Source organism: Perissodus microlepis, chromosome 10 (assembly GCF_051167445.1).
Source record: "Perissodus microlepis isolate ML-2025 ecotype Zambia chromosome 10, ASM5116744v1, whole genome shotgun sequence".
Taxonomy (NCBI): Eukaryota; Metazoa; Chordata; class Actinopteri; order Cichliformes; family Cichlidae; genus Perissodus; species Perissodus microlepis.
The window spans coordinates 22,013,788-22,027,490 of NC_140470.1; the positions used below are offsets into that span (position 1 = coordinate 22,013,788).

The 13,703-nt window shown below is 35.9% G+C and overlaps 1 protein-coding gene across 1 annotated transcript in view; it reads left to right on the forward strand.

Annotated features, from left to right (window-relative positions):
- gabrb2b (gamma-aminobutyric acid type A receptor subunit beta2b) overlaps positions 1–13,703 on the forward strand; it is a 70,195-nt gene that overhangs the window by 40,743 nt on the left and 15,749 nt on the right. The window contains exon 5 of the mRNA XM_084940682.1: positions 11,150–11,232. Coding sequence (XP_084796808.1) covers positions 11,150–11,232 — 83 coding nt within the window. The remainder of the gene's footprint in view (positions 1–11,149; positions 11,233–13,703) is intronic.

Consider the following 13,703-nt stretch of genomic DNA (forward strand, 5'->3'; position numbering starts at 1 on the left):
CCATGCGTTTCTTACTCCTCACTGATGTCTCATCATTTCATTTTGTAAATAGGCCTCTTATGCCCAAAGTCTATAAAATGTTATTGAAAATCATAACACTTTAATGGCTACCATGACGATGAACCGGATCTGCTCTGGGACGGTGAAATTTAATAGAGATTGAGAGAGCACAAGACAAAGGATGAGAGATGTGTTAAGAAGAGGATTAAAATGGAATCTTGCTATTATATTTTTCTGTGATACTCTTCATTGCTGTTGTTGGATAAAGTGGATGGAGAAGGAAGAATAAGACATTTTTTCTGAGATGAAGAAATGGAAGAAGAAAGCACTTTGTGGAAAATTCTAAATAATACATTGTCTTGTGCTAAAATCAGAATAATCAACAGTCAATTTTCATGGAAGAAATCCAAAGCTCTTATGCAAAAAAAGGGAACATGAAAGAAAATGGGATAAAAAAACAACATACAAAGCTTTAGAGATGTATTGTTATATTTGTGAATTTGTCTATAAATACTCTAAATTTTAAGATTTTTTCAAATGTTATGCCACATTGCATTATAGAGGACCTCCACTTTAACAATCCAATCATGTGGCCAATCATGAAAGAAAATCAACAAAGTCATTTGTTCTTTTCATAAGGAGATAGCTCAAAAAGGTTGTCTAGAGATGTTTGGGGTCAGGATGACTTTACCTGTATGTTCCCTGACCCTGAAGGTGCACAAAGGCTGGAGAGAATTCTCCTTTTCAAATTTTTTGAAGCATGGTTGAAGAACTAAATAGCAAATTGATCAAAGAGCCAAGAATAAACTCAATATAATTTTAAAATGCTTTGAGTTTCTGCTGGTAGGGTTTTTCTTATTTTTTTAATTATTTATTCAATAATTTTTGTGTGCTTGAGTGGTCAGTACGGATTGCAGCCCAGTGTCTCCAAGCATGTTTAACTGCTTGTTAGAGCTGCACCATCAGATAATCCACTTCTCCTCCTTGTTTTGGCAGATGAAGTGATAATTATGAGCACTTTATCGTCAGCAAATTTCAAGGGCCTAATAGTAGGGTTCACTTAGCTACACTTCTTAGGTTATTGTTGTTTTGTTTGCCCATCACATACTATCAATTGCTTGATTAATTATGCAGAGCAAGCTATATTTGCAAAATATATCACTAGTAATCTTTTAAAAGTGTAGTGTAAGAAAAATAAAAATATTTTAATTGACAAACCTTTCCTTTATAATTGGGAGGAAATGTTTTCCTTTGTTTGTTTTTTAATTCATTTGTATTTAACAGTTTTGGACTGATATATTTCTCATTTATACTGTCTTATCTTGCACACAGTTCAATAAACTTTTCATATAAAGGACACCTACCAGATTTAAACTTTGATGGATCGAGCAGCAGCCAAAAAGTCTCTGTTGCCAAAGTGCTTCATGTCTAGAATGTCTAAAGTGAACAAAACCCAACAGAAGAAAGCTCGAGGCAGTAGCAGATTGTGAAGGTCAGATTATACTGAAATAGAACTCAAATAGTACAAATCATTCTTGTGTCAGGTCATCCAAGTTAAATGTAAAATGAACAGCTATCAACACACTGATGCAATATCCAAATGAAAAAAAAAAATCCATAATCACACGAAATATGGGTTTGAACGTTTCCCATCCACTGAAGAACTTGACACAAAGTGCAAATATTACTTTGGATGGAGTAGGATTAGACTGAAATTGGGGGAAGAAATCCATCACCTTTGACACTCAATATCATGTAAGTAGGATGACCAGATTTTTGCAAATCCTAAATTGGGTCATGGAATCTTGTGCAGGTCAGTGAGTGCTCATAAATCCACACAGCACATGCAGATACAGCATATTAATGCCCACTGAAGACCTACTAAAGCTGTGCAGTTATTTAATTTATTATGTTAATAAATTCAATTAGACTACAAATAATGTGTAGACACAAGCATGCATTAAAATGAAATTCATGCAAGTGGAAATTCTTGTAGTCTGACATCAATTAAAAATATTTGAATGAAAAAATGTAACAATAATGCATAATAAAATCAGTACAAAAACATAGTGACATGATAGACTATCAGCTTCTCTAGAACGTGCCCTCTATCTCTACAGCTCTACTTGGATAAATGGTTTAGAACAATGGATAGGTGGATGCAATTCAAAAGATTAGATTTAGGTTAGACTGGAAGCAGTCTGAACTAAGTCCATCATATATCTAACAAAACCCGTGACAGATTAATAAATTTTGGCTATTTTGTTATTATAGGCGCATAAAGATAAAACAGCAATTTCAAGCTTTAGAAAGGCTTTTAAAAGATTTATTTCTAGATGAAAACAAGCCAGGTGCAGGGACTTTTTGGCATATGAAGTTACAGGATGACCAAAATAAATATCCCTACAACCATGTTCAGTGACCTGTGGTGTTTCAGGAAGATGTACTGTCACAAAGAAAAATGTTTTGAAAATATAATTAAATGTAGCATCTGCAGATGTTTTAGAAATAAACCCACAATTGTTGCAGCTTTCAAGAAAAGCAAAAAGCTAAAATTGACTCCAGGGCAAATATTAGCTGTGCAAAAGCAAATATAAAATAATAAGACTGCAAGCATTTTTGGGCTGAGAAACCAAAACAAGAGTTGGTGCTTTGTCTTTGTTATATATAGGGAGTATTTGTTGGTAGATAGGGTGTTTATCACTGAAAAATACCCACCTTTAAACCCAGCTTTAGGAGAGCTCTTAGCATACACAACTAATGCCTGATTGAGAATTAACAAAAAAAATGTCTTTGAATATTAAGATTAAATGTTAATGTTTTACCTAGAGCATCCTACTTACTATATTTTCATGGACATCAGTGGGTGGGAAGCAGCTGGCTATGGGGGATGATGACTCTCTAAATGCTGTCATTATCTTAAATATCAAATAATGCAGCTCTGGTGCACAGCACATTCACTGTTTCAATGAGCTCTGAGCTCTGCGAGCAATCAGAGTGGAGTATTTTGTTTATAATCACAGAAAATGGCTAGACTACAATTATGCAGGGGTACTCCTTTCCAAGTACAGTGCAAGGAATGTTTACGATATTTTTCACTGAAAACCCCAAATAAAAGGGACCTACTTCTCTGAGTGCTACTATTTTTTTTATGTATTTATAATTTAACTGTACTAAATTATAATGTTTTTGTACAATTAATTATTTGTTATGTTTTTGACTGTAAAAGTTAAAATGTTTCTTTTGCTACTACTATAAACTAAGACCAGCATAAATTGAGTACAAATAAGTGACTGAGAATATTTAAGTAAAATACAAAAGTAAATCATTGCAACACATTAATCACTCATAATTATCACCCTGAATACCTTTATTGTGATTGTGACCAACAGCCCGCACATTTCTTTGGCCTGAAATCCAGTCTCTTCCCTTAAAGCTACTTGGCCCTGATTTGACCTCACAAGTTAGATCAATCCAGCAAGCCAATCTCTGAGCACAGCTTGAAAAATATGGAGGGTCACTGCAGGTGATGCAACATATGGGACTTAGTGTGGTTGGCAGCTTTTTCAGGGAATGTTGTTTTTTTGTTTTTTTTTTAGCAACCAGGGAGCGTAAGCAGACTGAAAAATGTGGCTTTGCATCATTTAATGGATGGAACAACTGGGGGAAATGAGAGGGTAAATGGAGAGCAAGACAGCAGTAAACATAGGCAATCTGATGCACACTTCTACAGTGTAACAGCTACGTAACATGCTCACACATTACCTCATACAAACATGCATAACCTTTATCTTTTCTAAAAGCCCTGCCAGACGCTTGTGCTCTGAGTTCTACACCGGTGACTCTGACTTGACACAGAGATCAGAAAGTTGCCGAAAAGTAACCGGCAATTTACTCCTTGGTTAAACACATGGAAGCCACAGAGCCCCATCACCAGCAGTAAATCCATCAGTGTGAAATAAATGCTGACAAAGACAGGGGACAAGAAAGAAAGAAAAGGAGAATCTATCTAAACCTCTTAGGCTCAAACAACCTTACCGTCACACTCTGTGGGGTGGTAATCCCTGAGGTGTGTAATATGAAACAGCATGTTAATGTTAGAACTCTTCCCTTTGAACTTCTTTACTGGCATTAGAAGGAAATGTTATGATAGACTGCTCACTGTCTCTCTTCACATCCTCTGTCCTAAAATATTCTTTCTATGGCTTTCTTTTTATTATTTTACCTCCATTTTTTTGAATAGCTAAGTAAATTACAACATTTCTTTTTCTTAGCAAAAATATTTAAAAATTAATACTTAAGTTTATCATAAGAGCTGTCTGACCTTATTTTACTATACCTGTAAAGTAATAGTAATGTGTAATATTAATATTGAAACTATAAGTAACATTAAGTAATCTCCTAATAAAATAGTTTTGTTTTTTGTATTTGCTTTAAACGGGAAAAAGATGGGGAAAAGATGGGAAAAGCCTGAGACTGTAATTGTCGTTGTGTGGCTGTGAAAATTAGGTGAACGAATGACTCCATGATTTCAAGATTTAAGTGACACTTTCTATTGGCAGAGACTTTTTTTTTCTTTGTGTATATTCTGGCTAACAATGATAGGAAATTATAATATTATGTAATCTGAGCAACAGGGAACATGCATACTGTACGTTAAATGGTGGAGGTCCAAGAATGGAGCCTTGAGGAACTCCACATTTAAGTGTTGTTTGTTCAGATTCAGTACTGTTCAATTCAATTTAATTTTACGTAGGGCTGTGCGATATGACCAAAATCTCATATCCCGTTATAAGACATTTATCGTGCCGACAACGATATATATATAACAAAAATTTTACATTTTCTGTAAATTCTGGGAATCTTGGCAACTCTACTGGCGTGAAGTGTTTCCAGCTGGGCGTCGTGTACCTGGAGTCGAGTGTTACATAAGTTGAAACGGCTGCAGTTTTCTCTGAGTATTTTTTTACACGGCGTGCAGCAGGGAAAAGCCTGTTCTAAGGTTTATTTTTTAGCACCTGATGGCTCTTTTTAGCTTCTCGTCTGTAAACACTGTGCATACTATTTCACGTGATTCGGTTTATTTTGAAAAATCTCAACAGGATCTTCAGCTTTATTGTGAAAGGTTTATGTGGAAAATGAACAAGCGGACAGCAGAGTCACGCGATGGTTTTACCATCGTTGTTGCTAACGACAACCAGAGATGGGCAGTAACGTGTTACTGTAATCCGATTACTTTTTTCAAGTAACGAGTAAAGTAAGGGATTACTATTGCAAAAAAGGTAATTAGATTACCGTTACTTTCCCGCAGGAACGCTGCGTTACTGCGTTACTAAAACCGTGATTTTTTTGCGAGAATGTCTCATGACAGTGACGTAAGCAAGTGCGACGTTCGTGACAACAGCTGTGTGCAGATCAACAGTGGATCATATATCGAGTGCGGGAGAGAGTATGAGCGTGCAGCGTTTAAAGCGTGGAAGTACTGACCTTACTTTGAGTTTGATTCCATAAAAAGTGACAAAAACATCAGTGTCCATTGTGCGTGGGAAGAAAACTTATTTTTACAGCGAAAAAAAAACCCTAAACTTCCAAGCAAGCACCGAGTGCGCAACGACGTAATGGGAAACTCACAGAGAAACTCGCGGATTCTTCCACTGACCGCCGCGGCACACCTGCACCAGGGTAAACCTCCGCCTACCCTACTCCTGCTTTACAGGTCAAAATAGAGCAAAAGGACCGCTAGTCTTTGACTTTATTTATTTTCTGCTGTGTTTTACTTGCATCTATTTGAAAGAGTGAGTGTAAACACACACACAAAAAAAATATGTGCTGGAATGTGCAGAAAAACTAATAAAACAAGTTTTAAAAAGAGACTTTTCCATTTGATTACATTTTGTATGATGGATTATGCAGAAAAAGTAGAATAGGGCTGAAAGATCTATCGCTTTATCACCTATTCAGGTTGTAAATCGTGTTTTTAAAAAGTAACTAAGTAACTAAGTAATTAATTACTTTTGAAAATAAGTAATCAGTAAAGTAACGGGATTACTTTTTTGGGGAAGTAATCAGTAATTAGTTACTGATTACTTTTTTCAAGTAACTTGACCAACAGTGACGACAACGCATAAAAACAGTTGCTTGTCCGTCCGTAGGGTGGTTATATTAAATATAAGAGAAAGAGAGAATTTTAAGAAATTCTACAGTGACCATCAAAACGATGAAAAATATTGCCGTAAACAGTTTATTTTGCGACACCACGAAACAAACAATAGCGTAATATGAAACGATAGACGTTTTCATATCGCCATCTGATATCGTTATATTGAACAGCCCTAATTTTACGTATACGTTACCATAAACACAAAAGCAGTCACCTCAAGATTCTTTATATTGTAAGGTAAAAACCCTGCAATATCAGAAAGACAAGCAATCACACAATCCCTATGAACAAGCACTTGGGGACACTGGGAAGGAAAAACTTCCTTTTGATAGGAAAAAAAAACTCTGGAAGAACCCGGCTCAGAAAGGGCAGCCATTCACCACAATCTGTTGGTGGTGAGGGAAGAGAGAGAGAGGAGAAAAGAAGGGAGTGGAAGAGAGCCAGAGTTTAATAATAACTAATGATTAAATACAAACACAGATTTGTAAACACAGAGAGTGAAGAAGAAGTGCTCAGTGCAGCATGGAAAGCCCCAGCAGACTAGTCCCACTGCTGCATAATGGAAGGATGGTTCAGGCTCATCTGATCCAGCTCTAACTATAAGTTTTAAGCCAGATCTTTAAAACAGTCTCCTGACTCTGAACTTGGAGCTGGTTCTACTGAACAGGGGCGTGAAAGCTGAAGGTTCTGCCTCACATTTTACATTTAAATACCCTAGGAGTCACAAGTAGGCCTGCAGTCTGATAAAAAAATATCTATTGGGATGATAGGGTACTCTGATATGAGGACCATGTCACAATATAGGTCATATATGGTCTTTATAGTCCCTGACAGTACTGCAGCATTCTGGAGTAACTTAAGCATTGCAGGGAGCTTTTAGAACAACATGATAATAATAAATGAATTACAATAGATATCCTAGAAGCAATAAATGGATGAACTAGTTTTTCAGCATCACTTTGAGACAGGATGTTTTTGTAATTTGAGAGATCCTGCACGAAAGGAGAGCAACAAGTATCTGGTTAGACACTTACACTGGTAGGCATCACCTTGTTTTCTACCACTGTTTTTTTGTACAAATACCTCAGTTTTACCTGATTTTAGAAGCAGGAAAGCTTCTAAATTCATCTTCTTTATGAAAGCTGCTTGTCACTGGCATTGTATACAATGCCCATTCGCACTCCTTTTTTTGCCTTTTATAGTCGAAACTATGAAATGGAAACTCAGAGGAGATTTTTGAAAAGTAATCATAGCACTGTTGTGTTCGTTTAACCAGGCTTGGGTTAAAAACATAAAATCAAGATCATTTTTTGTAATATATTACTTTATAAATTAAATGCATTAGCTGTGCACTCTGAGTACACTTGGTTAATGCTTTTGATCTTGCCACATAGGATGACTGTTTAGACAAGTGGCATGGAGTCTGTCTCATCTATGATAAGCATCTGATTGGTGATGTGTGTGACCACTGCTGCGTAATATATCTTCAATTTGGCTCAGCTTCAGTGTGGAACGTTGACCAGTGAGTGAGTTCAGGCCAAGCCACCTGTCACAGCCAGGTGGCTTGGCTGCAGGTTGTTACAGGGACATCCTCTGGAAGCTTTGGATAATAGGGTGGATGGAGTTAGTTAAGGAGGAAGGAGCATATTCTGTCTGACTATGTATGGTGTCCTGCCTATGTATTCTGTCCTTGTTGTGCCTTGAGGCGACTGTTGTTGTGATTTGGCGCTATATAAATAAAATTGAATTGAATTATTCACAGAGTTTAATTAGTATTATCAGAATCAGAATACTTTATTAATCCCGAAGGAAATTAGGGTTACAGCAGGCAGCACGCTAATGGCGCGTGCGCACTTACAAAGGAACTTTCTGACCAACTTTACACAAACATCACATTGGGGAGACATGTCAGAAAAGTAGGCTGATAGGAAAAAAAAAAACAACGAAAGTACATAACATGAGGTAAGAGGAGGAGAAAAAAACTCCACTCAGACTGAGCTCCTAGTGGGAGAACAGTTTGATAACAGAAAAAAGATGTTCCAAGAGCAGGACATAGATTGGCAGCAAGTATCTTGGAGTGATCTTTACAGTTCCAGAATAAACTGAAATTGTCAATAAACTTCATCCAATAGGTGAGACATGCTGAAGTTAACAAGGTGTTTGAACTAAGTAGTCTCCTAAAAGATCCTATTCTCCTCTCCATGGTAGGAAGTGGGCCACAGAAGAATAACTGATGTGATGGATGTTCAGTTTAAGTGAGGCAGGGATAAGTTATTTAATAATAAAAAATAATCTTTCAGGTCTTCCTTTTTAAAACATCCCATAATCCAGCAAGTGGAGCATAAAAGGAGAATATTGTTTCCAATTCCGCTGTTAGCTTCTTTGCAGACATGTTGTCAGTTGTAGGATTTTTTTTAATATATTTGCCATAGACACAGACTATGGGATGCCTCTTAGGTGTTAGTAAAATCTTGTAACGCTGGTGCATAATTGTTTCCAAATCTTTGCTTACAAATAATATCATGTAATGTTGATTATATCCTTAATTTGACCATTAAGTCCATTAATCTTTCTGTGTTTTGTATAGTAGGTGTTTGTAATTTATGAATATAAATGTATTGGCATTATAGCGGCTGTTTGAATAATGGCATAGTAAAAGAGAGATAGAACAAAGAAAGCGAAAGAGGCACAGAGGCACACAAGCATGGTTATCTCTGCTGTGTAACAGAGGATTGGACTCAAGATGAGCCTCTCCTCTGGCACAAATTTATCTATGTTGTCAGGTGTGCCTAGACGATTACCCACCATGCTGTGCTGCTCTGTGGCAACTCCCTCAGTGGGAGTGAAGTTCTCACACAAGACCAGAGTCAAGGAAAGAATGGCAGCCTATTACTCACAGCCTCATCCTTATGTTCCTTTCACAAAGTCTGATGGACAACATAACCTTATCTATTGACTCATGGTTGCCTTCTGTTATTATCCCTTATTATCCCTTTCTGCCTATTTGTTTTGATATTGACTGAAAGGCTGAATGCCTTTATGGTGATAGATATCCACAAAATATGATAGGATAGAAGTAGTAAAACAGTAAGCTCTGGTTCTTTGACCAGGGTTGTTTACACATATAAGCACATTTACCACAGCAGTACATTTCTTTGGTTAATTTCTCATAATCCATGACAACAAATTAAGATAGAAACTGCTTTAGGTTGCTCTGTTATTCACAAAGGGTTAACACAGTGGTTGTTTTAACATGCTCGATTTAGCTAACTCTACTTTTTCTTTTCCTTTTTCTTTTTTTACACTAAATGCCTCTCCTGATGCAACCCCAAATAAATTTGTTTCTCCTCCTGGTCTCAAAGCTTTCATGTGTTAGGTGAATGCGACACTGTGGAGTAACTACATCAAACTAAAGCATTAAATAGTATTAATAGCAATAAAAAACAGCAAGTCAGAAATCAGAATAGTATGTGTAGTAGAACTATAAAGATTATGCTCCTGATTGTGGTTCACATCAAAAGAGTCAGAGTTATGTGGTCAAAGAGGGTCTTGACATATTGCTGAGATCAATTCCTCGAGTGTCTTTTTAGTAAAACATGAAACATAAGAATACCATCTAATAAAAAATGTTAAACAAAACAAACAAAGAAAAAAAACACCAAGATTCTATTTAGATTGCCTCTCATCCCTCACTTGAAATCATGACATATTTTCACATTTGAATTATTATGCTAAAGGGAAAGGGTAAGTTAAGCCTTGGGGGGCAGTAATCTAACATTTCTCTTTTCCCTCCAAGCTGTTTTATCTGTCTTTACCATTTCCCATGAAGATAATAATCTATCATTTTATTGATGTTCGCATGCTCCATGGAGTCATGAAGTGTTCATTTGTGGCACATCAGGTGCTATATTTGAAAGCCAAGTCCTTGGAAACAGGAAATTATGTGAAAATGTCATTTAAAGTACTTTTTTAATGGAACGTATTAACTGAACAACAACAGATATTTGAGGTTTTTATATAGCTGTATGTTAGGAGTTTTAACCCATCAGTACCATGCTGTAATAATGCTATAATAAAGCTATTTCCTTGTTTAATATTCAAAGGAACTTAGATTCTTCTTTTAATTATTAAAAGAATAGCTTTGTACAATTTATGTCATTTTTGTTTGTCTGTGCAGCATCTCACAATAAACAGTAATGTTCATGAAAAAGGTGATGTCTGACAAGATGGGTGCACACTTAAATAAAACTCTGACACTAACGTAACATCATACTTATTTAAGTTATATGACATTTTTTGTAACTGCTATAAGTAAACAAATGAAATTATAATATTGATCTTTCAGTCTGAAATTTTTCATTTATTGTGCTGATTCCAGTTACACTAACATCATCATTTTATTCACACAATAATACTGACCTACAAAGTCAAAGTTTTCAATAAGGTTAATTTTATCCCATACATTTTATGGCATTATTACATTCAATTGACTTTTACAGTATATCTCTCTCTTCTGTTGCTGTCACCACTGTCCCACAGAGTATAAACCCCACAGTGATTCATATCCCAGGTGAAACCTAACAGAGAACCCACAGGATTATCCAAACAAAGCTAGAATTGGGACATAAGGATTAGCTATTCACCTATAATGCCCAGTGGAGTTCCCACCACTACCACCGTTCCAGTCTTTAAAAAATATATATAAAATAATTTGGGGTTATTTATTTATGTATTATTTTATTTTTGCAAGATTTGGATTTTGTTCAGTTACTCAGTGCCATGCAGCTATCAAATGGTCATCAAAATTATTTAGAAAATAAATTAAAAGTAAATAAAATGAGGCAATTAAAAGAAAAAAACAAAACAAAACAAAAAGTTGATTCTCACAACTAACAGCATCTATATTATATATCTTTGTCTCGTCCCTGCTGTAGTTACCCTGTTGAAAAATAGAGTTTGCTCTCTCATTTTGCTGTGATTTCTTTTCAGGATAACTACCACTGCTGCTTGTATGATGGACCTGAGAAGGTATCCACTGGATGAGCAAAACTGCACACTTGAGATAGAAAGTTGTAAGTAATTGATTCATTAATGACCATAATGTGTTCTTTTTTGATTAATGTGTTTTCTTATCAGAGCTGAATTATTATGTCGACTCAGTTTAACATTTTAAAATTCTAAGTTTATGTCTAGCAATTTAAATTTGTCCCTTTTAGCCCGTGTTCTTCCTTTGTACTTTAATAGTAAAGTAAAATGAGTGACTGTGCCACTCATTCACAAAGAAATTTAATTTACCTCCAAACAAAAGTGGTTGAAATTTAGCTTTAATAAGAACTAATGGTGAATAATGATAAATACATCTGAATGCCTGCAATGCAGCTAAAGTGCATTACACACTGAAAGGCGTAAATCTGGTGTTAATGTATGAAGGGAATTATAGCATGAAGGTTTAAAGGACATCAGGATCACACAATACATGGATTTCAACACAAAACAGTAATGCAAATATGCTTGTTGTAACAGTTATCTGTTATTAAGATTATCATAGTTTTACGATGACTGTCATGTCTGATGATTTTATTTTGACTGGAAGTTTACTTTCTGTACTCATGGCTAAGGGTTCATGCAACTTCACAGCTGCTTTACAAACTGTTCAAATGAAACACGCTATTTGTAATCTAGCAGCCTGCTACAAAAGTGTCTGTGAGAGTATTGTTGTAGTAATCCATGATTATTATACACATAAATAAATACATACACACATTTGTAAGTAAATAAATAAATGGGGTGATTTATTTGAGGAAAGGGGTAATAAAGGGAAGTAGAATGGAAGAAAACATTTTAAATGTATCATGCATGTTTTGTCAGTTTTTGTCATTATTGTCATTTAGTTATTGCTTAGAAAGTAAACTGATTGCTGCATTTATTATTATTATTGTTATTATTATTATTATTATTATTATTATCTCCTCTGGTAGAACCCTACCTTTATGGATCTAATGTTAAGGGCCTGCTCTCAAGCTGTTCTTCAGGACTGCCTTCTGTGGCCAATGATAGGATTTCTTGATCTCAGTCACTTCCTTTATCTGCTGATGATGCATACATTGCATGGAGGGGCTTGTATCCCATAGATTTTACTCCTCCTCTTCATTACTATATATCTTCTGCTGCCTAAGGCACTCTCATAGTAGTTCATCCCCAATACCCATCTTCCTAATGTATTCAGAAATGTTCTGAATACATCAGGAATATGTATTGGCTCTCACAACTGGATCTTGGCACTGACACTCACTAATCCTCACCATCCTTCTTTTCATGGCTGGTGGAGTCTCATGGTGCTGGACTTTAGATGGAACCATCAGTGCCCTCAGAAGTTTGTTTGTATTGATTTTACTGGCACACCAACTCTTGTGGCCATTTTATTATTTAAGCCAATATCTATTTTGATATTGAAAGCGTTGATGGTATGGGTCTTATTCCTACAATGGAAAGGGCTCATCAGCACTTTTTCATTTCAGTTGAGCTTTATTTATATAGCACCAAATTACAATAACAGTTGCTTCAAGGTGCTCTATATTGTTAAGAGGCTTCATATTGTACATTGTCTCACTGTCTATTATCTATTTGCTGCTTTACCCGCCAGTTCCTGGTCCTTTGACATTTTGTTGTTCCAATACCCTTTTGAGCTTTGCTCATATGTGTGGAGCTTCCATGTTATGTAGAAGAAGTTTATCTACCAGTTTGTTACCTGGTATTTATACGAATTACACCTTTGTGGGTATAGCCAGTCTGAGTATTGTTAGTCACTCATGTGATCTTCGAATAGAAGTGGATCATGGCAGGTCCTTGTTGCTGTTTGCATACACAAATGCACACAACTGCCACATATCATCTATATATAGTTTGCCATGCCAAGGGGACAGACAAGAAAAAATGCTATAATAAAATCTAAATGGGAACTTCATGTATATTTTTACTGCAAATGTAACCCCCCTGCTTTGTAGTGTCCAGTTGAACAAATTGTCTGAGTTCAGAGAATGATGGTAAACAACGGAGGGGAAGATGGAGAGGAGTGGAGCATTAGTGGTGTACATATGAGCTCACCTCACAATGTGGTTGGAGTGTTTTTGTTCTCTTAAGAAACTAGCTGGATATTACTAACTGTGGCTGTGAGCATCCATCATATAGATATGGTTGTGTATGTGTAATTATCATAGCCACTAAAACATACCCAATAGACAAAACTTCTGAAAACACACACACATGCACACTTATAAGGTTTAAAGGACTCCCAGTGCTAATATAAAAGGGTAGACTACTGGTTTCCATCCATCTATCTCCTTTATAAATTCTTCAGTGTTTTTTTCCTTCCTCAAAGTTCTTTCTTACTCTGTATGTATCGTTCCATTAGCCATTCTATTTTCAAATCGAACTTTATGTGACTTAGAGGCAAATGTAAAACCGCTGATTTACCAGCTTTTATTCATGCTATGGCAAAAGTGTTCCATAACAAGTAAATAAGGTTTTGGAACAGTGGACACTT